This window comes from Xenopus tropicalis, chromosome 2, assembly GCF_000004195.4.
Source record: "Xenopus tropicalis strain Nigerian chromosome 2, UCB_Xtro_10.0, whole genome shotgun sequence".
Classification (NCBI taxonomy): Eukaryota; Metazoa; Chordata; class Amphibia; order Anura; family Pipidae; genus Xenopus; species Xenopus tropicalis.
In genome coordinates this window covers 54,326,059-54,352,876 of record NC_030678.2, presented here as the reverse complement: position 1 = coordinate 54,352,876, position 26,818 = coordinate 54,326,059, and the positions used below count along the sequence as shown (strand labels likewise).

At 37.7% G+C, this 26,818-nt stretch overlaps 1 protein-coding gene across 1 annotated transcript in view; it reads right to left on the bottom strand.

The window, feature by feature from the left end:
* syt6 (synaptotagmin 6) overlaps nt 1–26,818 on the bottom strand; it is a 168,127-nt gene that overhangs the window by 16,649 nt on the left and 124,660 nt on the right. The window contains exon 3 of the mRNA XM_002935776.4: nt 24,888–25,446. Within this exon, the coding sequence (XP_002935822.2) occupies nt 24,888–25,446 (559 nt within the window). The remainder of the gene's footprint in view (nt 1–24,887; nt 25,447–26,818) is intronic.

The window sequence follows — 26,818 nt, the reverse complement described above, 5'->3', positions numbered from 1 at the left end:
CCATGGCCGATAGATTGGAGGTTGGAGGGAAAAATGAAAAATATGATCAATATAACAACACCTTTGGTCTATCGGTAGTAGTTGGAGGTTAAATCTCAGTTTCAGCAGGGGCAATATATATGCAGAGAGAGAGATCTTAAGGCCTTAAGTACAGGAACCTTTTATACTGCAATAGAAATTCTCAGGACCTTTACTCCTTTCTCTCTCAAGTGATGTGTAACCCTGTACCTCCTGCCATGTGACTATTCCTGACTCGCTTTCACTTGTGCTACACCCAATCCTGTCTTTTATTGCCTCAAACTAAGTCTTATCTTGGATTTAACCTTGTAATGTTATTTAATTCTCTTTTGTCTCTTTACCCTTAGCTCAATGTTTAGTATTAACTGCCCCAACAAGTGATTGCATTTCTCTCTGTTTTAGTGTACTGGCCTGGCTAATATACAAATTAAATGTGGGTTATTGCAAAGGGATAACAATTTAAGAGGGCAATTCACCATTACAATATTACAATATCAGCCTGACATGGTTATTGCATAAACAAAGATGTCTGTTTTCATGCAGTCAGCTATACAAATGTGATGGTTTTATTGTTACTGTGCCAGGGAAGATATGCTGAATCAGATCAAGCTGCGCCAGCTGGAAGCTTTTCCTCCAAGCCAGACCACATCCTTCTGTACTGAAATATACAGTGGGTTAGAAAGGCAGACTGAGTATGATTCTTTGTAATTAAAGCTTACAGTTCAATAATTCTTATCTTTCGGGAAGAATTTCTTTTCTAGTGACTTTAACTCAAACTGACAAACTGTCTCCATAGAATCCCAAGGAGCAGTGGGAACTTGCTGGGGTTAAACCTCTGACAGTTTAACAGAACAGACATGTACTGCTTCTGAATTGCCCTAAAATAAGTTAGTAGCAACCGTTAATAAACTTTACTTGCATAGTAGTTTTAGGGATACTGTTGTATCTCTTGTAAAATAGATTTGTGTAGAAGTTTACTAATACGATTTGCCGATAAATAATTCATAAAATTAAGGTGGACGCGTTTATCAGAAAGTAAAAGGAAAAAAAATCCTCTTAACATGAATTAGAATATCTTGATTCCATTACAGCGCTGCTACTGTTAAATACAGTTTCAGCATATGCAACCTAAGATTGGTGCCTCGCATCTGTAAATTTACTAAGATCACTAAGAAGTAAAGAAGTAGCAGGAGAGTGTTAGATGTCATGAACATCAACTGTCTCCTTGATAATCCTATTTGCATGGCTTGACATTTGAAGAAGAAGAAGAAGGCTTCTGTCAGATATTGTGTCAGATTCTGTCAGAGTGTTCTTATTCACTCCAGATTTACCTCATATTTAGGGGCAGATTTACTAAACTTCCTCAATTTCTAATTTTTTTTTATTTCCAAAATCGACTAAACTCGTTTTCCAGAATGTATAATATTTACTAAAAAGTTGTAAAAAAATCAACTTTTTCAAACTGACGCCGCGAAAGTCGATGTGACAATTCAGAAAAGTTGTGATTTTCAGACAAAACCCAGCAAAATCTGTTTCACGACAAAAGAAAGGGAAGGGACCTTTGCCACTGACTTCTATATGAACTTGGCAAGTTTACTCTGGCAAATTGCTGAATTTGGATTCTTAGCTGTTTAAAAGCATAGTAAACCTCTGAAAAGTGTTTTTTCTCAAGTTTAAAATTAAAAATTGATGGTTAGTAAATAAGCCACTTAAAATCATACAATATACATTAATGTACACATCCATTACTGTGTAATTTATTATTCTTTAATAAGACAGCAACAGGAAGTAGCTAATATTGAGCAATAGTCTGTATTGGGAGATGAGGGATTAATGTTATTTGTATTGTGGCCATCATTGTTTTAGTCATGGAGATCTGAAACTTGCAATTGTCCAACTGTTATTGAATAGCAACGGAGAGTCCATGGAGACTCAGTTCAGCAGCTCAAATGCGCTAGATCTACTTATGTTTTTAATGACAACGGACCTTATACCAATCTACAGCTGATACCGTGGGCTCCCCCTACCCATACTAAGTAAAGTACTATGGAGAAAGAAGACAAATTATCTTATGTTCTATATCGATCTGGTGGCATTCTCTGGAAATGTTAGGAAAATGGCAACAAGCTCCATGTATTTTCAAGTAAATCATCCATCTCTGTGGAATGAAATGAAATTATAGATTCATTGATTCTATTCTTGTACACGTGGACAGATGTTGGTGCGTTGAATCAATCATTACCAAATAGGTAAAGAGCTTTATCAGCAATTAAACACTTGCAAATGAACCTACATGCAACGATGACTTAATCCAATATTTATACTTTATAATTATGTTCCCAGCAAACAGTATTATGGAAATACGGTGAGCAGTATCTCTGATGGGATTTTCCTACCTGTCTGGATTAGAGGAGAAAAAAATTCTGCAGCAATATTGCTTTGTTTTAAAAATGTGACGATTTGAGATAGCTGGTTCAGTTTAGAAGATTGGTCGATGAGTTATATCATTCTCTATGCCATTGTGTAGCAATGTTTATGCCCTGAACCCATTATGGTCATTTTAGATATTACTTGTAGATGGTGTATGTACCAATTTGGCATTGTAAACTTAAAAATGCCAGAGGTTCTGAAAAATAGAATTTCTTAAAGTGGCAGTAGTGCCTAAACTTTTAACTTCAGGTACCTTGCAGTACTCACTGTAATGTTTTTCAGATACCTCATGGTTACTCCCAGCCACACCTGGATCAAATATTTAGTTAGGCAGCCTCACTTTAACTCAGGAGGTTAATATCCCACCAAGCATCCACTCTGTCCACTAGGATCCCTACACTACAGTCAGTAACCAGTCTAACTAAACTCTACATTGGAGCGAAGGTTACCCTCTACCCTCTGTAACCAATCTGTGGGGTCTTTATATTTTTAATACAGATATTTTGAATAAAAATGTAAAATACTTTTAAGTAAAGACTGTGTTTTGAGTTTGGCAAAAATTAGTAATAAGTTCAACTAAACTCCCTAACCCTAAAACATCTTGCACATTTGAGTAGTCAACTCAAACCAACATTGCAGACATTCTGCTGGTATTCCAGCCAGATGCAGGACTTGTTTTTACATTTTTATATTAGGAGGGCAAGTTCTCTCTTTCCCTAGTACATAAAAGTTACACTAGTCAGAACACAGAGAGGCTATTTATAATGTGTAGTGTGTGTAGCAATAAGATCAATACAATTCTGATTGCTTTAGTTCAAGACCCAGTTTAGAGAGAAGCATTGAAGAAAGACAAATAATTAAAAGTCACCAAAAATATAACTATTAAAAAAAATCTTAAATTTTATTATACCTTTTAATGATTCATTTTCAGTGAACATGTCCTTTAAGAACAATGATATGTTAGTGTAATTGGAGTATGTTTATTCATCCGTTTAATAGGAACATTGCAAATCTGTGTTGTATTAATCTTTAGTTCAGAAGAATGGCTTTCACTGCATATAATGAGTTGTTTAAGGAAAAAGGATGTGTTTTCTTTACACTTTGCCAACTTAAAGCCACTTTAGCAATGAAAAGTAAAAAAGCCGAACCCAAATTGCAGTCTGTTCTTAGCATAGCATTTCTTTTGTGAGAGTAAATGACTTTTGAGTGAATTCAAGTCAAGCAACGGGCTCCTTATTTTTCAGTATCACTTAGTAATTGGATTGCCCGAATGGAATCAAATCGAGAAAATGAAATAACACTTTTCCAGCAGAATATATGCAAATATTGCTGTAAAATCTATAATTAGGATCTGTTTGATAAAGATGAAAAATACACCTGCATTTCTGAAAATTAATTTGCAAATGAAGGCAAATTGAGAAAAACGTTTTTGTTTTTTTTTCATTTACAGGCAGAAACACATTTCATTTTACTCTGTATAATTAGAAGTCTGAATTTGAGCATCTGTATGTGGCCTCTCTGCAGCTACAACTGGAATTTGTTAAATAAAGCTCAGAGGCAATAATGTTGGTCATGGAGGGGCAACTGATCTACTATGCTCGATGCTGGAATGGCAGTTGATGTCATCTACTTAGACTTTGCTAAAGCGTTTGATACAGTACCTCACAGAAAGTTAATGATCAAATTAAGGAATATTGGCCTAGAACATAATATTTGTAATTGGATAGAGAACTGGCTGAAGGATAGATTACAAAGAGTGGTTGTAAATGGAACATTTTCTAATTGGACCAGTGTTGTTAGTGGAGTACCGCAGGGGTCAGTCCTTGGTCCTTTGCTTTTTAACTTGTTTATTAATGACCTGGAGGTGGGCATAGAGAGTACTGTTTCTATTTTTGCTGACGGCACTAAATTGTGCAAAATTATAAGTTCCATGTAGGATGCTGCCGCTTTGCAGAGTGATTTGACAAAATTGGAAAACTGGGCAGCAAAATGGAAAAGGAGGTTCAATGTTAATAAGTGCAAAGTTATGCATTTTGGTAGAAATAACATCAATTCAAACTATCTACTGAATGGTAGTGGGTTGAGGGTATCCTTAATGGAGAAGGATCTAGGGGTTTTTGTAGACAACAAGTTGTCTAATTCCAGGCAGTGTCATTCTGTGGCTACTAAAGCAAATAAAGTACTGTCTTTTATAAAAAAAAAAAAAGGGCATTGACTCAAGGGATGAGAACAAAATTTTGCCACTTTATAGGTCCCTGGTAAGGCCTCACCTTGAGTATGCAGTGCAGTTTTGGGCTCCAGTCCTTAAGAAGGATATTAATGAGCTGGAGAGAGTGTAGAGACGTGCAACTAAACTGGTAAATGGGATGGGAGATTTAAGCTATGAGGTGAGACTGTTGAGGTTGGGGTTGTTTTCTCTGGAAAAGAGGCGCTTGCGAGGGGACATGATTACAAGTACATTAGAGGGGATTATAGGCAGATAGGGGGTGTTAGTATCCAAAGCTATTGTGAAGTTAATATCTACAGTTAGTATTAGTGGTTGTTATATATAGTTTATGTATGTGAGTGTATAGATTGGTAAGTATGGGTTGCGTGTGCTGGGTTTACTTGGAAGGGTTGAACGTGATGGACTCTGGTCTTTTTTCAACCCTATCTAATTATTTAACTATGTTTTGCTGATTTTTTCACTGAAGCAAAGCGGGACAGATTCGCTCGTCACTACTAATCTTTTGTATACAACTATGGGATCTGTTATCCAGAAAGCTTTGCATTTTGCTTTCCATCTCCCATAGACTCCATTTTAATCAAATAATTAAAATTTTTAAAAAGGATTTCCTTTTCCTCTGTATTATAAAAGAGTACCTTTTATCTGATCCAAACTAAGGTATAATTCATCCTTATTAGAGGCAAAACAATCCTATTATTGCCTTTATATAAATAACAGTAGGACCTGCCATATTACTTGTTAAGGATGAAGCAATAACTTTTGAGCCATCAAAGCTATAGAAATGAGACATTTTGTCATTTAATCCAACTGTTAGCTTTGATGCCTTGTTAGATTTCAAAATGTATATAGTTTATTTGCTATCATGGTAATTAATGGTCATTTTCCAATATCTCAAAATACAGAACACTGCCCAGTCAACATAGTAACATATATTTGCAAGGAAATTTTAAATTAATTATCATAAAGGTAAATCAAAATTATTTTATTACAAAAATGCTAACCTCCATGTGGTTTTTATTTAGTCACTAATGGAATAGCGGCAACCACTCACACTTCCATGAACATAGAATTCACATTACCAGGTTGTGTTAATGCCAAGGATATTTATATACCACATAAGCCGATCATAACTTAATTCTCAGTAGTGCTTTCCTGCAAGCCATCTAGTGACATTTCCTTTATGGCCTCGGTGTTGCAGGTATCTATCTCTTTGTCGCTAATCATATTTAGTTAGATTGGTCAGGAACATAAAGGCTTTAAAAAGACCTTTTTTTCTTCACATTAATGAAAATCAATTCACGTTTGGTCATTGACTGTGTTAAGCTGATCGTTCAAAATATAACCTTTGAGAAGAAAGCCAAAAGACACATTAGGGAATAATTTAAATTGTACTTTACCTTGTTTTATCGCATAGAAACATTTATTTAATTTGGATATAATTAAATACTGTAAAGACGTTGAAATGGTGACAAAGGCAGCTCAGTGGTTGGCATTGCTGCCTCTCACTGCTGGAGACTTGCAAATGGTTCTAATAGGAACACTCTTTATATAAAGTTTATATGTTCTCCCATGTCATGGGTTTCCTCCCATGCTCCAGAACCGGGCAGGTTAATAGTCCTTTGATGTAACTGATCATAGTGGGACCAGTTTACTAGGACCCTTAGATTGAAAGCTCCACCAATGCTGGAACTGATGTAACTGATGAATACTCTCATAATATAAAATGCTGCTCATATGTACCGTATATACTCGAGTATAAGCCGAGTTTTTCAGCACTAAAAATGTGCTGAAAAAGTAACCCTCGGCTTATACTCGAGTATATGTGTCCGTGCATACCTGCCCTTAAGCGCACGCAGACAGGCTCTGGCCGAGCACTCGAAGCACTTACTCGCGGCATGGGGGAGAGTTGTGCGCGCCGTGCGCATTCAGCCACAGTCACTCTGAATGTGCTTCTACAGGTAAGGGTTCTTACTTCACAAACTGGGGCTTCGGTGTAATTTTTATTACTCGGGTGAGGCATGGGGGTGAGGCACTTACTCCTGTTCGGCATGGGGAAGAGGTGTGCGCGCCGTACGTATTCAGCCACAGTCACTCTGAATGTGCTTAAGGGCAGGTAAGGGATCTTACTGCACAAACTGGGGCTTCGGTGTAATTTTTATTACTCGGGTCCAGCATAGGGGTGAGGCACTTACTCGTGTTCGGCATGGGGGAGAGGTGTGCGCGCCATGCGCATTTAGCCACAGTCACTCTGAATGTGCTTAAGGGCAGGTAAGGGATCTTACTGCACAAACTGGGGCTTTGGTGTAATTTTTATTTCTCGAGTCCGGCATGGGGGAGAAGCCCTTGCTCGTGTCTGGCATGGGGGAGAGGTGTGCGCATTCAGCCAAAGTCACGGATTGTTATTGTGATTGTTATTGCTGAAAAGCTGTGTAATGCACGGACACGTGGAGGGAAGTAGGGAGGTATGTCACGCTACCCTCCTGTTGGTTTTTAACTACAGGGCACCCCCTGGTTTGTATTTCAGCATACTAAACAGAGCACAACTTAGGGTCCCCCCAAAGGATATCACATACATATTAGGAACAACTTTTTTTTTTCTTAATGTTGCACTCTACTGATATTAGTAAATATGCGCTTATATATAGTTATACTATTACACGGAGGGAGGGAGGTATGAACGGACACAGGTGGAGGGAAGGAGGTATGAATGGACACAGGTGGAGGGAGAGAGGTATGAATGGACACAGGTGGAGGGAGGGAGGGTGGGTGCGCGCAATGAGCGCGTTACATCTGCACATCCATCTGCACAACGAGTCAGATTAAGTAATTGGTACAATAACTTGTTATTTAAAAAAATTAAATTTGTACTAAGTCCAGCATCAAGAATTATTTTGCCCTTGTAACTACTATTGTAGTACTGTGGTGGGACTTGTACACTGGGGTCCAAGTACTTGATAATTAGTATGGCAGCTTCCTTAGCTTTCCCAAACTTGCTTTTGTATTGCTTTTTTTCTTTCCCTAAAGTTATCTATTTATTTATCTGTTATTTGTTTGATTATTGAAACTTAGCAGTAGCGGTTGCATTTCTCACCCTAGGCTTATACTCGAGTCAATAAGTTTTTCCAGTTTTCTTAGGTAAAATTAGGTACCTCGGCTTATATTCGGATCGGCTTATACTCGAGTATATACGGTACCTTTCCATTTCAAGAAGTGTCTCAATCCCTAACAGAGCTCTTTTGTTTTCAGATGTAGCTCATCATTATTACAGACAGAGTTGGGATAACAGGTTTTTAAAGGTATTGTGAAAACAAACATTGGGCAGGTAACTGCAGGGCATACAGATGCAAGTATCATAATTCAGAATGAAGAATAACATATCTCAAAAACACCATATGGGAATATAGCAGGCTCTTAAGAGCAATGTGGAACAAGTAATGGGAATACACGTGCAGGTATCAGAGGATATTGAAAGCTCTTAGAGGCAAACTGGGAACAGACCCAGAGGACACAAGTACACTTAGGCATTAGTCTGTGGGAAAATATCAGTCTTTTTGAAGCAATGTAAAAATAAGCACCAAGGCATTGCAGGAATCTTAAAAGCATCAACCTGTGAGAATGTAGGATTTTGAAGATAATGTGTGAAAGACACTGGGGATACAAATACAGACAGCGAGAATATACGGTATTAGGCTTTTAGAGGCATTGTTGGAACAAGTTCTAGGAATGGATTTACAGGTACCAACCAGAATGTTTCAAGCTCATATAATGCATTGTATATGGCTGGTCCTGGAACGGGACCTTTACTCTCCAGACTCCTGTCCCTGTGTCGCTTTAATGCTGCACCCAACATTTTGTTCAATATTATCCCCATACTATTATTTATATAGTGCCTCGATATTCCGCAGTACTTTACTAAATATGTTTGGTTATTCACAGCAGTTCCAACCCAGTGGAACTTATAACCTTATTTCTGTATCACAGATGCACACATACACCAGGGTCAATTTAATCAGTAGCTAAGTAGCCTACAGTTATACTTTCTGACTCTTGGAGCGAACTCACAGTAACTGGATATAATCTGGAACAGCACCATTCTTGTTATAAAACACCTTTATTCGAAGCTTTCAAATTGAATCCAGTTTTATGTACCAGTGGTAAGGGAAACACACTCCACTGTCCTATAGCAGTTAAGAAATATGTTTTCAAAGATGCACTCAGTAGCTCATCTTTCTTATATTATCAGGCCCAGCACATACTTCTCTAGACTGCATCTGAGCTTAGGGACTAACTCACAATATACTGAGCAGACAGTAAAGTATCATATGTTAAAATAGTTATATTATTATAATAATATTATAATTAGCAAATATATTGTTATAATTTATGTTATACGCTATGTGTCCAATCAGAATTTAAGGGAAACGTATAGCTCCATATAGCCATATCTGCTTCCCAATGGCAAACTCAAATTAATCGGGTTTAAACAGTATAGTTAATTGTCCTATATTTCAGCCACATTATAATTGTAAAGCTGACAAGCATTTAAAAGCATCTGCTTTTAGTACTAACAACAAGGTAGACCCACCTAGTCACCTAAAAAAGTATGTTTTTAGATAAATGTAGAACTTACATTGCAATTAAAATGTTCCTTTATATTAATTAGGGGTTCACTTATAAACACTGGGTAAATTTGCCCCATGGGCAGTAGCCCATAGCAACCTAACAGGGGTTGACTTTTTTTCTATCACCTGCAGGTTGAACAATGAAAGTACACATTTGATTGGTTGCCATGGGTTACTGCCCAGGTGTAAATTTGGTGTTTTGTGCCAATGTGCCCCATGACTGTCTGATCTAATTCTAGGCTGTGCAATGCATTTATTAGCTCATCTACCCACCTATTCAGACACACATTTGCAACATGAATAACATATTCATTTCTCTGGTTATCTATAGGTAGCTATACAGCTTGAAATCTAATGTTACACCTTGCAAGAAATAGGTTTCCTTGGGGTATCATGAACTACATGGCAATAAAACTGTATTTGATACAGGTAATAGTAGCAGCTACTAATATTCCTGTGCCATAGGGTTAAGGGAAGCGCATCTCTGCCATACTGTATATAGCTTAGTATATAATAGTACCACCAACCACTCCAAAACCAAATTCAGAGGTCTTAGATTTCTTTCCATATGATGTACAACTTTTTTGCCATTTATCTGAACATCTCCTGGCTATTCACTCACAGCTAAGCCCAATTGCTTAGGTCTTTCAAGCAGCTGTACGATTTGGCACAGTCAAACTTAACCTTAACTTAACCAAACCATCACTTTACTGATCAGATTTACTTCAGAATTTACAGATATAAGCAGTTGGATAAATGTTGTACATTCTGTACTTCTGACTAACCGAAATACATTGATTTTTCTTGACATTTTCCATTACCATTTCTTCTGCTTGTCCAGTCGTAGCTTTAATTGTTTGTGGTGTAGTGTCATTCGCAGTAATACCGCTCTCAGCTATTTTTCCCATTGTTTACCAATAACAGATTAAATCATGTCTTTTGCAAAGACAGAATGAAAAATGTTCCGTATTATGTGAGAATTTCCCATCATGTATCTTTATGTAACACACTGGAAGTTTTTGATGTGATTATTGCTTCCCTGCTGTCTGGAAGGAGCTTTCCTTTAGTTCAAAAATCAATGTGTTCATCATAACAAAGCAGTGAAGCTTCCACTATAGAAGAGAAGGTTTCACACTATTTCAAACTGTTGCTCCAGCTGTTACTTAAAAGGGGAAGATAACTTTTTAAACTTGTATTTTATATACTGTAAATGGAGGTAATTATGTGTTATCGTGTTAACAATAGCAGATGGACTGACTTTAGACCTAGACTGATTTTTATTCTTACCTAGCCCTTGTAGTAAGGGACATATTGGGGGATTATTATCTGTTAATAAAGTTAAGGGTTGTGAAGAGGAAAAAGAAAAAGGAAGTGAGGGGGAGGAGTTCACTTGTGCGAGAGACAGGGAAAGGAGTGATGGATAGATTAGGGAAGAAATCGAAGGTGTTGTGTGAAATAAAAGAAAGATCTTGGTTAAGACCTATAGCCTTCCATACATTTTATTGAATTTTACATGGTTATCTCCTTCCTCTGAAGCACACTTCACTTTCTTTATCTTCCCACTTCATAGTTATATGGCAGATGCCCATGGAGTGGTACAAAGGCCAATGAGGCTTTTTGTGCACCATTCCTCTTAGGCACTAAATCCTCAACCAGTGGCTCGTGGGCAACATGTTGCTCACCACCCCTTTTGATGTTGCCCCCAGGGGCCTCAGAGTTGATGCCTATATTTAAATTTTGAAAGCACATAGACACTGTTTTACTCCAAGCAGAGACCCCTGCATGCTAGCAGTCCACATGGACTGCCCTCGAATAACTTTTTTTCATGCTTGTGTGGCTCACCAACACTTCAAACATCTGAGTGTGGCTCATGAGTAAAAAAGGTTGGGGATCCCTGCTCTAAGCCTCAGGACTCCCCCTATGATTGCAACTTGGAAAGCTCTAACCAAGGACCAAGTTGCCACAACAATTAACTATTTATTTATAAATAACATTTTACCTACTTTCTTCCTCTACTATTGATCTATTCCAACATCAAAATACTACATGGTTGAAATGGTTAGCGAACTGAGCAGTTTAAATATCAGAGTGGGGGACTACAGTACAAAAAAATTGCAAATAAGTAAAAAATAAATAAAGTGAAAACCGATTCCAAATTGTCTGCATGACTTTAAAAGGTGACACAGCTCTGAGGGACTGAATGACAGTATGAAAGACTTTTGCTTGGCAACAACTGTAAGATGATATGTATTTTAGATGCAACAGAGTTAATTTAATTTGAGAAGAGTGAAAATATGCTCTTTAGATCTAAATAATCATTGCATTCTTTGATTTGGACCTTCAGAAGCCTAAGGGCAATGAGTTTATTTGTAAGATTAAAGAGTAAAATGAAAGAAATGATAAATCAGCAAAAGTTCAATTGAGTTTGAGAACATACAGTGCACAGATTCCCTTTTCTTGTCTCCTAATTCAGTATGAAGGAACACGGGAAGGTCAAGACTGCTTTCTCAGTTGGCAGGAAACGAATAATGGTAAGGATTTACTTCTTTCAACCATAGCAAATAAAACATAGCAAGCCAATTAGCTGAACTTAGTAAAACCACACACCTAGCTTTTATGCTATCATTAAATTACTCAGCATATCTAAAGCTTAAGTTTTGTGTTTTATCCCAAATTTTTTTTTTCCAGCAGCGCTGGAATGATCATCAAACACCGATCCTTAAGGTGGCCATACATGCTAAGATCCTCTCCCAATATCCCCACCTACGGGTGGGCGATATTGGGCTAAATTGGTTGTTTCACCCTAGGGCCAAACAATCGAATTAGGACGATGGGTATAGGCATCCGTTGGTTCGGGGACCACATGAACAAGCCAATGTGGTCCCCGATCCGACTAATTTTCAAACCTGCCCGATTTCAGGCCAGATGTCGGTCGGGCAGGCCCGTCGTTAGTGCCCATACACGGGCAGATAAGCTGCCAAATCAGTCTAACTTAGGGACTCATAGGTTAAGAATCCCTAGACTATAGCAAGATTATTGTGATGATTCCTCCATTTTTAATTGAGCTGAGATAATAAAGATGAACAGGTCACACTCAGTTACCTTCTACTAGTCTCCATACCTTAGGTCAGGGCTGTTCACATGGAGGCCTGTGGACTGGGTGTGGTCCTCCAAAGGGTTTTTATGGCTCCCAGTCTGCATCATCTTAATTTGATTTGGCCCACGAACATGCTATATGAGAAATAATCGCCCACTACACTACAAATTGGATAGCACTGCCTTAAGTGCTTGCTGACCCCAAACAGTAATATCATGATATTTGCATTCAACCATCTTCTTGTTTCCATTTACAATCAGTTATTAATGTTTTTCACTTCAAAAAATGTAATAAACTTTTCATTCAATAAGTGTAAATCGAAACTGTTTTAGACCTAAGTCCTATCCTATGTACCCTTAATACCCTGATTCATGCTTTCCTAATCCCTGTCACTTCTCAGTGCAGTTGTGTCTATAGAGCTGAACTGGCTTACATACAACAATTCATATATTTCTGATTGCATTTGACGCTTTGATGTGGTGAGGTTAGGCTGCTATTGAATTAGTTTTAAGCAGTAGCAGAGATTAAAAAAATAAAATAACATTTAAGCATCAATAATTCATAAGCAACTGTACTATGTATAGACTAAAGAGACTGGAAGAATGCTGTGGGATTTTACAGTGGCTTTTGTATATCAAGACGCTTATGATATACTTGTTTTAAATGGGTATTTTAAGCAGTAGCCAGTCATAGCTCAGTGAACAATTCTGTTAGCTACAGATATGTAGCAAGCATTTGCTGTGAGTGGAAGACTGCAGCCTTGCCAATTAAATGAACCTAGAGTGGTGGTGAAGGTCAAGGAAGGATGAAGGTCAATGGACCATTTTAGATATTTTGGTCGTATTGAACGGAACATCCATTTTACATTAAAAATGCAACTGACCCAAATAAAAAGCAAGTCTCTTTACCTACTTGGGTAAGTCAGGACTTTCGTAATGTTTACCTATGTGGTTTAACGATTAATCTCATCTTCGTGAAATCCCTTTGACTATTTAAACTAAACAACCATTTAAGCAGTTCTGTGTATCCATATTTCCCTAAATTTACAACATGATTGCAGCCTTATACGAAGTTGCAATTGCACAGAATGTGTTAAAATAAACACAACTGTGCGTGTGTTTTTGTGAGCCAGAAGCAAGGTGCAGTCCTAATCTCAGAGTGGTGATTACTTCATTTTTTTACATGAGACTTAAAATGTCATTAGCACATGATTTATTTGGCACAAGTCTATTGTATCTATTGACGTATCCCACTGTTGGGACTGTGAAACTACTGCCATGTCTAAGGTTGCCATGGCTCCAGGGTTCCCCCATCAGAAGGAGCAATGGTGCACAGCACAACTACGTGGAAGTGCAAGGAGCGTGTACTCAAGCAACTTTAATAAACGGTGTTTAAATATTATTGAGCCACAATGTCAGGACTAAAACCAGTTCTGTGCTCTTTCTGGCTAAACCACAAGAAGCTTTATGAGCTCTTCCTTGTAACTTGTTTTATTGTATTTCTTCCCCTCTGATTGTGTTTGTCATTACGCTCAGCTGCAGCAGTGCAATACCGATTTACTTTTGTTTGTTGCCTGCAAAGACTTTTTGCCTGCCTAACTTTTATTGTTATTGTCTGCTCTGATCACTGGCCGTTAATGCAGCTTTCACAGAATCTTCTGTTTGTTCAGTTGCTAATTCATTAAAATATCTTGCTTTCATCATAGCATGGCTTTTGGGTTTCATCATCCAACATTTATTATCAGGGTTACAAAGCACATAGGCTCCTACTTGCCATTTTCACACCTGAGGGGTAACCTATCAAATAGAATAACTCTGTATTTTACTACTGGCATTCTTAATAAAAATGTGGATTAGTTGTTGCCTGTGGAGCAGTCAGTTCCCGTTTTCTATCTTTTCCTTTTCCTTTTAGCAGAAAACCTAATGTCCCAATTAACACTGAATAACTGAACTTATGGTGGTAAAGTTCGCTTTTCTGAGTCTGCTAAAGTAGTGTATATTTACTATTTGCAACAAATATTAAATGAGATAATGGTTTGGTTGCTGTCATTCAGGCATTCTAGTACTTGCACATTTGCTATACATCTTGGATTGTTATGGACAACTAGTTTCAGTACAGCATGATTTCAGAATGGGTCCTCAACAACCTGTGACATAAAATTGTAAGAAGTTTATAAACTGTCCTGTTGCTCCAGTAAATATCTGGATGATTAAAACCCCTCATTATTAAGACCTATTAAGCCCCAAACTAGCAGATATTTTATTTGCAACAGGAGCTTACATGAGGAGCTCTGTAACATAGCCTATAAATTTGCCTGACAATATAAAAAAAATTTAAAGGGCATGTTACTCTATTTCACCCCAGTGAAATAGGTCAAACTCCTGTTTGCTAGTTGCTATGTTGTGCGCATAAAAAAAATTGTTGTGCATGTAATTTTCTGACGAACTTGGCAAAAAAATTATGTGTGTGACATGTTTTATGTGCGTAACAATCTTCTTTGCCACGCAACAATTTCTTGGCGTGAATTTCAGGTCGAAACGAACTGGGACAGATTCGCTCATCACTAGCGAACATGCCTGGGGAAATATTTCGCTCATCGCTACTGTTCAACTTGTGCAATAGAGAATATCCAAGTTTTTACTAGCAGATGACAACATGGGTGCTCAGACAGGCTGGTATAGTTCTCTCCTAACAGGAGCACCAGCAGAGTGCCTAACATTTTGGCACCCCCAGTGAAATAGACTTAACATGTCCTTTAACCTATAAGTCCTTAGTCCTCTCACTTTCCACCGTGACTTTTTTTGTATATAACATGCCACATGGCACAACATAGATAAAGAAGTACTTCTGCATCTCATGGCATTTATTACTCTTATGCGACATTTCTTGCTCTTTTTGCTTTTGGAGAAATTTGAGAAAAACAAAAAACAACCCCATGTGGCACTCACCTAATAATTAACACATTTAAAGTGAAATGAATTTAGTTTACAGGAAATCCTACCACGTTAGTTAATATCCACTCTGTAAACAGATGTAATGATAGCAATACAAATAAAACAGCTGTCACTGGGCATTATAAAATGTTATGGTATGCCGTGTGTGAATTGGCATCCAGCTCACAGCAAATAAAGTGAGCTCCATTGGGAGATTTAAATATACATTACAATTTTATACTGTAGGTCTGACTAGTCTGCTGCAAGCAATATTACCACCTCATTTTGAACAATCAATATTTAAATGCACGAGAATCAAACTCAGCGAACTCATTTGTAATAGCCTATGGGGCTACTTTGTTTCTCAGGAGTAGTTACAGTCAGGGGACAGTTCTGATTAGAAATAGTTCAGCCAGTCCTAATTGCTTATGTATGAGAGAATTTGTATTCAGCGATTGCTTTTAAGGCATATGCATATCAGCACCAGAGCTGTAATTATAAGTATGTATATACAGTATATATAGCTTGAAAATATGGTGTGTTAATAATTGGAGCTGCTGAAATGGGCTTATTTACATATCTTTAACTTTTAGTGGATAAGTCGGGTTAATTGCATTAGCACAACTATCGTTGTATATATACTTATATATAGAGATGCAGTACTTAAAAGACAACCAAATGTATTGGACATTCTACAATGTACGTGGTGGGTCACCCTGAACTGATCTGTTCATTTCCCACAGAATCACATTCTGTTCACAGTTGATGACATTTTTTGGTTATCAGATGCCCGAACTTAACTAAACTGTATTTTCATTTCATTACAAAATACATTTTAATTGCATTTACTTTTAATCAGTGGGATATTTATTGGGTTCTCTCACCTTGGTAGTCATGCTGTAGCAACCTTCAAGCCTTCAATTCTATCTGGGCCGGGCTCTGTAGGGTTACTTTTTTATTGTGTATGTCCAAAATAAGGTAACTAAATCTCTAGCAACCAGATAGGCAAAAACATTACAATGCTGCAGCTCAACCATTACATACTGTAATTCAAAAATTATGTTAAAAATCAGTCATAAATTGTCTAGAAAAGCAATGGTATTCAACATTCTAAAAGTTAGCTTTAAAGTGATGTGTCTCTTTGCATGGCATAAAGATGCTGCAGGTGGCCATATGCCATAATCTTCCTGTGCAACTTTTTCTATTCAATAGCCTTTGTAAAGCACAGAAGCCACACTCTCAAAAGCAGACTATTGTATTTACTAAACCACAAAGTCCATCATCTCTAATCCTAACATTCTACCAGAAGCCTAGCTTCAGGAGCTTGACTATCAACCCAAAGGCTATCAGTTCCCATATGTCTGTTAAGAAATAGACATGGCATACAAGGAATAGACATGGCATACAGCCCCCAAGAGCATACCATTCCCAGATGAAATTAAAGCTTACTGTAGAAAAATGCTGTATGCATATTTATGCTGTAAATGAAAGATAAACTCTATTTGCCGACAGAATATATTTCCACTTTAACCTACATAAAACCTTAAGAAACTTGTCTCCTGCTGAAGACATTGACTTTTACCATCTGGAACACTTTTAGTGCTCTATAAAAATTCGGACCTAGACATCTTGCCTTGCATCTTTTTGTTTCAGCAGTCTGCCCCTTGCTATTCACGTCCTGCATTTTTGACTTTGGGTTTCTTATGGTAGTGATTATAATTTGTCTTGCTCTAACTCATTAAACTCCACAGAATGTTTCCAAACATGATTGGTGTTTCTGTCACATCTTCAGTTTTTGCATCAGATAAATGAATTTCATAACCATACTACCCATCTTATCTCTTTATACAGTCTGACAAATAATTGAGTTCAAATTGTCATCAAGAGGCTTCTTCTCTTATCATTTGACTAAATCCACTTAGAAAGGTTTCTTATTACACTCATGTGTCAACTCAAAGTCATGCACATTAATTGCACCCTTTGGATGAATATATATGCCTGTGAGTTTGTGAGTTAAAACACATCCTGAATCGTCCCTGAGAATGCTAATCAAGTCAAAGAGCACAAGAGTTGGACATATACCATACCATATATTTCATTCATTCCTTGGGTTAAAGGTTTAAAGTACCTTTACACATGCCAAATGTAATTACAGATATAGTGAATAGTCTCCCAGGTAATAGAATATGAACATTAACTCTTAGTAATCATCAGCCGTCAGCACCATCAGAGAGAGAAAGCTGGATTTATTAACCCTTCTCTATCAGAGCTACAAATATATTTAAGTGATCTTTCTCTATATTACATGTTAGATAGCTTCAAGAAGGGGTTGGATGGCTTTTTAGCAAGTGAAGATAATAGCTCTTAGTACAAGTTGATTCAAGGACTGCCCCGGTCACAAGTGAATGTTTCCCCCTTTGAGGCAAATTTAAAAGGCTTCAGATAGGCCTAGTTTCCTAAAATGGATTTTGGTTGAAAAGGCAGGCAAAATTGTGCCTAATTTTAGTTCAGGTCATGGTATTAATAAACCTTTTATGCATACCTATTTCTTATCATTATCAGCACCAAAAGGGAGGTGATGGCTGAAAATGGACTTAAAGAAAAACTATACCCCCAAACAATTTAGGTCTCTATAAAATATATACAGTAGCAATAAACAGCATTAAACCCTGCTTCATCCACATAAACTGTTTTCATAAAAAAAATATACTTTTTGAGTAAAATGCACCATTGGTAATCCTATATAGAAAATTGCCATTTTAAGTACTAAGTGGCATCATACATTCATTTCACAGTGCACACAAGCAAACCAAGTGCACACATGCATATTAGGTTACATAAGCTACTGACAAAGTGCTGTCTTTTACAGTTAGAGCTGCATTATTTCCTGTCAGGTGATCTCTGAGGGAGCACACAGACCAACGCAAAATTGTGGCTTAAAGTAAAAGATGTACAATCACAATAGTTACATATATATATTTATATATATATATTCCAGTTTGGCAAGAATCTTTAATAGGCCACTTAATATGATATAAACTATCTATTAGTTAAGTATTCTTTCTGGGGGAATAGTTTTACATTAAAACAAATCTATCGATCACACTCAGCAAACAGGCCACTTACTAGCATTTTGGGTAACTGATCTGCTAGTCCTATGAGTACAAACCAACCAAAAAAATAGGTTACGGTCAGCGAAATTCAATTTCATAATCCAGAGATTAATATATTCCATTTACTTGTACACTAAACTTCTGTAGAGATTTTTGAAGGATGCTGACTATGTTGAAAGCACGCTTTCCAGGGATTACAGCAATGAAGGCAGCCATAGCAGGCACTTTGTGCTGGGATACCAGGAGATTGGGTGACTTGCCCAGGTTTTGCCTGAGGTCCAGCATAAGAAGCAGACCAGAAATTCCAGACTAAGTCCAGTCGTTTGCTTGAATGCAACATTTATAGATTTGTATATTGTAACAGAAACATTTTATCAGCCTTCTCCTGTTGCATTTATGAAAATTATGTTGAATTTCATGATATCCTTGATAACATACCTCCTAACAATAAAAAATTGTTTCCACACCTAGCTACTAGTGATGAGTGAATCTGTCCTGTTTCGCTTTGCCGTAAAATTCGCAAAACAACAAAAGAATTTTGCGAAACAATGAAAACCATGCAAAACTTTTTTTGATGCACCAATTTTGATGCAACCGTGCCTGTTTTGACGCGCCCACGCCGATTTTGATGCGGCTGTGCCCATTTTGATGTAACTTTTTTTGATGCACGACAACATTTTTCAAAGGTGAATTTTCACAGAAGTTTCACGAAATAATTCGCCAATGGTGAAATGCAGAAATTTGCTGTGATTCCAAAATTCATTAAAAAATTCACTCATCACTACTAGCTACAACTGGATACACACCCAATCTTTTTCAAGACCTCACCTACCTCCTTATATGTCCTGCCCTTTCATGGGCCTTTGATTTAGGACTAAACCACCTAAATTTGGAAAATATCTTTGCATATTTAAGTCAAAAAATTAACTAAACAGTAAAAGCCTAATGACACCTCCCCTAAATTTTCTAGGTAAGAATTTAATTCAGGGAACCACCCTGAAAAGCAATGGAACAGGTGAAATTAGTAAAATGTAAAAACTTTTCAATGATTGCATAAAAACTGGGTTGCCCTCACAGCACAAGTTAAACTGGCAACCTTAAACCATTGCTAGTTTTATCTCACCCCCCAGTGATATATTAATTAATTAATTTATAGGGTTTTCTATTAGCTTTTTGTTAATGTGCTATGGGGGTTACATAAGACAAGGTGCAATGTTTGCCACAGGTCTAATTACTTATATCAACCAAACACAATGACAAAAACAAAAGTACACTGAAATGTATGAGGTGTAACTGTTCCTGAGAAATACTGAGAAGTATAAGACTGTTCCTGAGCCATTAGTCAGTTATCCTCGGATATAAAAGATAGCCTGGGACATGCCTGGGGTAAAGCAGTGGTTAGAAAGGATTTTTATGATGTCTAAACAGAGATCGAAAAGAAAATGTATCATAATAGTAATAAGGGTTTTTCTAAATAAAAATGCTAATAAAGGTATGGTATACACAGGGATAAATTACAGTATAATAGGGCCTTAGACCATGTAGACATTTGGGGTCCTCTTCTTTCACGGCCAATGCAATGTCCCTCCCAAGAAATGTTTAATGCTAGACGCTGATTAATTGCCATTACATATTCCCTAAATCACAGTTCTGTCCTGGAATGTAGTACCCTAGTACTAAAGTGCAATTAGCTACAGACTGGATGATAGTAGATTGCTAAATATCCAGGTAACTGCTGCGATTGCTACTCTTTTTATAGTTCCTTGACATTGATTATAGTGTCATTCTGAGAATGCCTTCTCTAATACAGCAACAAAAATGTTTTATTCTGTTGAAACATTTTCCCACTGGAGTACTCGTCCTGATGCATTTTCTCCCCTTTGGCAAAACTTATACCTTTGACATTTTCTGTTGTACTGTAATCCCGCGCTGCTCAAGTCTTGTAGCTGTAAATTTAGGTGACTTTTTTTACTTGTAGGATATCTATTTGAATTGCAGTTGCTTTTCATGGATTTGAAGCGGCCAAATTGTTATTATGATGATTATTATTTTTTTCTATATAGAACTGACATGTTCAGCAGTGCTTACCAAAAACTATATGTCTTTCACATGAATCCCTGCCCTAGTCCAGGGTCCCTATCACATTCATACTATGGACGATTGTATCTGGAGCCAACCAACCTTACACTGTGGAAGGAAACCAGATAACCCAAAGCACTGGTAGAAAATATAAACTCCTTGCAGATATTGCCCTAGTGAAGTTAAACCTAGTATTAAAGCATTTCAAGGCTGCATCAGCCTATTGCATCCCTGCATTAATAAGGTTATAGATATTTACTTGCAAGCACTGATAATAATATTATAATTGCTATGGAAATATATTTATGTTTGTTCAAGATAAAAATAGAGAAAAACATGCAGCAAATCCCATATCAACACCCAAATAAAGCTCAGCTACTCTTTCAAATGAAGGAGGCCTTACAACTAGGTCAAGTTGTTATTAGGGGGACTTCAGTTATCAAGACATTAAGTTGAGTAATGGGGTGGTGGAGAAAACGCTACCAGATTTGTAAATATGCTAAATGCCAACTTTTATTTCAGGCAGTTCAAGAACCTACAAGGAATTATTTTCTTTTGGACCTGGTAATAACTAATAATGCTGAACTCATCTCTAACATATACATGGGTGAGCATTTAGGGAATAGTGATCATAACATGGTCTCTTTTAAGATTATGTTGCAGAGACAGCTCTATAAAGGAATAACTAAAACACTAGAAATGCTAACTTTGCCAGTATAAGGGCATCTATGCAATACAATAACTGGGAAAGGCTTTAAACAGGTTTAAACACAGAAGCAAATTGGAATATCTTTAAAATGCCGTAGTTGTAATTGTCAGTATATTCCCCTTATAAGCAAGGAAAGATATCACAAAGCAAAACCTTTGTGGTTATATTGAAGTTTTAGTGTTGAGGTTGGTTAGAAAAAATGTGATTTTATAGCAAATAAAGCATGCAAAAAAGCTAAAAATAGAGATGGGATAATTTTATGTAAATAGTAAAACTATGAAGAAAAAAGGCATGGGGCCCTTATTATCACAGGGGGCAGATGGTTGATGAGAACAGGGAAAAAGCAGATATGCTTAACTCAAATCATAGTTCCACAAATCAATTTTTCTTGAAGAAAACTGTAGCTTTCTTATAACAAAACAACAGATCAATAAAATGACAGCCTTAGTAGTTTCCCTTCTACTGTATTCTCCTTTTATACAGATAAAATGTCACCTAAGACACTACACCCAGGGAATACCTTATAATGACTGCAAAGGGGATTCAATCCCTTTCTGTGAAGGTAAATATTCTTTGTATGGCACCTTGCACTCATTGGAAGCCAATAGTTTAGTATATATTAGAGTTATAGTATTATCCTGCTTTATTATAAACTCAACATTTTTCTACACACATCCATCATTACCATTCTTCAATCTGCTTGAAGAATGGTCAGTCACCTTCACTGGTTAAAAGTAAATCAATCTTTTTTATTGTTTACTTATTTTTAGCTCTAGTGTACTTCACAGCTCATTTACAGAACTTGTGCTTAGCATTGTAATGGCTCTCTGAAGGTAGCAGCGTTATTCTCACAGAGATATCATCCTCGTTATATCAAATCTTATTCTGCATGCTGTATTTCAGATGCTCACATGCTGGTCAGCATAATTATTACATTTGTAGTGAATATTTTGGCCAGCAGGATTGAAAGAATATTTTTTTTTCTCTGAATAGGGTCATGTATCGCTAATGTTGGGGCAAGGAACCTATTAAATGCATGTGATCGTAGCACACCCAGACATGAGAGGACTTCTAATATAGGCAGTACATGGGGAGAGTAATGATTACTAAAATATATAAGTGACGCTGCACTTAAATACAATCTTTTACAGGAAAGGGATGTACAGTATTAATCTCATACCTGTATTGTCAAATAAAAAATCATTCTGCTATCCATTTTATAACATATGTCTATACATACTACTACATACACAGAGCACAAGGGGACAATATTTTAGCACTTCTGGGACATGGCTAGAAAACGGAGAGCAATACTGGCTGCATACATTTATATAGAATGAAACAACAGAAAGAGTGAATAGAAAGACAGTTAACAAATTATACCTGTTGTACATTATATATTTTATTTTAGGAAAGGTATATATAATACTAGGGATAATCTAGGGATTCTGACTTCTTAAGTTATAAGGGGTCATTTACCACTGATAGAAGCACAAGATCTTTTGTGCACCTTAGTCTTTTTGTTTGAGATTGGGCTACATGGACCATTTGTGGGCACCAGTATAAATAGATTGTGTGACTGAAGTCTGTTTTAGATTGCATACGTTTTGAAGCAGTTTAAAAATGTTATAGTATATATATATATGTAGCCCACTTTAGCGGATGCTGTGCTGCTACCGTGTTCTTTGGCGCTATCAGGAGCCCTGAGCCCCCGCTTACTTTGGGGGACAGGTGTTTCCCAGCAATAGCGTGCCTCCACCCAGGGATACTCTGTGGGACTACAACTCCCACCCTGGGAACTTAATGTTGTAGTTCAACCCTTCCAGGGATCCACTCTATGCCTGGCAGTATTACCCCTCCCTGGGGTACCTCCTTACCAGCTTAGTTAGATGATCATGGGTATGAATCAGATGAACAATGAAGTATATGCTGAAACAGTTGTATCTTTATTGGGCAGACCTCTCCCGGAGTGTAGTACAGGCAGATTAAAGCACATCCATCAGTTAACTCACAGCACCCAGAGAACCTCTATCCAAAGGGGTACCCACGGTACCCACGCCAAGAATGATCTTATCTAGGAGGTCCCCCCGGTACTCGCGCCAAGAGACCCTCTCATAGGGCTCTCCCCGGTACTCACGCTAGGCAGACCCTCCACAAAGACTCACCCCCCGGTACTCACGCCCAGGACCTCTTTGTCAGGAATCTCCTCTCTAATAGGGACTTTCTCCCTCTTGCCTAAACACTGTGTGCCCTAATCTTCCAGCTGATGTAATGCTGGTGGGATCTTAATCCCTCTACACTCCTGGAGGGGCAATTGCGGCCCATTCTGACCTACCACTCCCTACATGGCACTCCTGGAGTGGCCTAACACAGAGAAACTACTATCTCTACTCACAGGGGAGCTCCTCTCTGGAGAGACTCCCAAACTAAGATGGCTAACAGCACATGGCTGTTTCCCTTATATGGGCCTATGCACCACCCTGTGGCCATAACCCGAACTGCGGGGATACTCCCCATTAACTATAGATATATCAGGTTATACCCATTGTACCTTAACCATTACCCTCCCAGGGACCTATCCTAGGGGTATACATCCTGAGGGGCCCATTTTAGCAAACACCTACATATAGAATTGAATTTATGCTATTGTAGGTCAGTTTATTTGCCAAAACTCTGAAGTATTAGGCAAGTTGGTAAAAGATCAAAATGGCCTTTATATTGCTCCATGTCTGTGGCCAAACTAGATATCATTGTGCAAGGCCAACTTAGGCTGTTGTTAATTCATTTATCTCATTTTCATGAAGACTGTCTTTATCAACAAGTTCTAATTGATTTAATCAATATTTAATCACAATGATTAGGCAGCATGGATATTAGTAAACATCTAAAATGATGATACATTACTGAATATTAAGGTCCATGTTGATGCATTAGTAAATATTAGTGAACCTCTAATGATGATGCATTCATCATTAAAACAATTCTTTTCTGCTAGAAACTAATTGCAGTGAGAATTATGGTTATTAGGTAATAAAATTAAATTCTATAAATATATATACTTGATTAATTATCTTAAAGGAGAAGGAAAGTCATTTTGGCATTTTACTGCCAATAGATTAGCCACATTAGTGCCACCAAGAACACTATATTTATTCTGCAGAAAGCTTTAACATACTTGCATAAACAGCCCTAGAAGCTCCCTCTGTTTGTTTAAGACAGCAGCTGCCATTTTAGCTTAGTTTTAGTAGCTTCCTGCTGCAGCTCTAGCAGTTGGTAGCATAGATCACACATTCTGAATGGGAGGGTGAGTAAGTTCTTATGAATTCTTATGGGAGGGGGAAGCAGGAGAAGGGAAAGAGAAGAGAGCTGCGCAGAATCCGACCCCGGGAATGAAGAATTTTTCTGAGAGAGGAAGTCAGATACTATGGTAAATGTGTACACAAAGGAAGACAAGATATCCTGTGTTTCTTTTGATAGAGGACTGTGAGTGCTTATGGCTGTATTTACATAGACCTTTCTGATAAAGCTTACTTAGTTTTTACCTTTCCTTCTCCTATAACTTACATATAACTTCCATTTTGCTACTAAATAAGAAGTGTTAGTTCGTCCCAGTCAAGTAACATATTCTCTAAAATTACATTTAGAAAAAGGTTTCTTACCGTTGTTGCATACTGGATATCCTTCCAGATGGAAGATTCCCTTGAAAGGTCTGACTCCTCAAAAAGGTTTTCTAAAATAACTTCACCTATCATGTCATGCCTTGAAAACCTATCAAAGTCAAAGACACTGAGGTGGAGTTTTCTGTTGGGTAGATCATCATATGGGACAGGGAAATGAAATGATTCATCAAATGTTGGGTTCAGTGTCTTTCTATGAACTCTAGTTTGAAATTTCCTCTTCCGATCAGGCAAAAGATAGATCTTCACATAAGGATCAGAGCTTCCACAAAAGTCCTTGGCTGGAAGATCAAAGGCTTTAAGTATTCGAACTATTAAAGTCTCAATTTCATAATCATACTTTAGGGTGAAATTGATTTTACCACAGGTCTTAGCATCATCCTTCTTTATGTCTTCAGAGTCTACTGATTTTTGTTTGTACAGCTCAGGTTTAATCCTACCAATGCTGGTTGGTTGCTCTGTTACTTGCAAGGTATCCGTTCCAAAATCAACACTACATACGTGCATCTGACGGTTTAAATGCCTTTTGAAGGAGGTATGTCTGAAAATAATATGAAAATGAACATAATTACTTATTTTGCATTACGAACAGAAGGTTGAAAAATTATTTAATGCTATAAAACACCTGTTTGTGGCAAAATTATATGACTAGACTTGTTTGTAGATAGGAATCCAGCCAAATGGATATGTATAGAGAGTTGGCATGTTCTTCAGCACTATGGTCAGTTTTATCAGAAGCCTTTATACTGTTGAAGTGGGGGGGGGGGGGACCTGGTTGAACCTAGGACCCCAGCATGGGTAAAAGGGGCATTTATCCATGGCTCAGCAGGACAGAGGGCCCACCAGCAATTTCAATCTTTTAATCTTGCATTAACAGAAGCTGTAGAGGCAGCAGACCCCTCATTTTAATTTACAGGAAGAACTCTACAGCATGGTTATTTACATTTATTTACTTTTATTTCTTGTGGCATCCCCATTTATTTGTAGAGATGTAGCGAACTGTTCGCCGGCAAACTAATTCACACGAAAATCGGGTGTTTGCAAGTTCGCGAACTTTTAGCGATGTTCGCAATTTTGGGTTCGCCTTAGCTGGAGCCAAATTTTGACCTCTCAGAGCCAGCAGATACATGGCAGCCAATCAGGCAGCTCTCCCTCCTTGACCACCCCCGGACCACTCCCTTCCATATATAAACCGAAGCCCAGCAGCCATTTTACATTCTGTCTGTGTGTGCTTAATGAGTTAGCATAGGGAGAGAGCTGTGCAGGGGTTTGAGGGACAGTTTAGGTAGCTTTGCTGACTAGTAATCTACTTTCTACTGCTCTGTATGTAGCTGCTGTGGGCAGCTGTCCTGCTGATCTCATCTGCTGTAACCCAATAGTCCTTTTTATTTGCTTTTATGTCCTGATTACTGATTACAACAACGTATTTTTCAAAGAAATGTTTGCCCTTGATCCCCCTCTGGCATGCCACTGTCCAGGTCGTGGCACCCTTTAAACAACTTTAAAATCAGTTTTCTGGCCATAAATGGCTTTTCTAGGTTTCAAAGTTCGCCTTCCCATTGAAGTCTGGGGTTCGCAAAGTTCGCAAAAGTTCACACTTTTTGGCAGAAGTTCGCGAACGGGTTCGCAAACTTTTTTTGTGAGGTTCGCTACATCTCTATTTATTTGCTCCCATGACTGTTGTTCTGGGTTGGCACACCTGGGAATGTATGCACAGACCATTTATTCACTGCCTGCCATATTATAATGAAGCCAGAAAAATGCAAAAGGTCATGGGAAGAACACTGGCCAGTGAGGGACGATCAATAAAAATTTTTTGCCCAGGGCCCACTGGTACCTTAAAGCTGCCCCGATGCAAGGCAGCAATGCTAACTGCTGTGTCACTGTTACTGAATTATACCTGAAATTGAGAT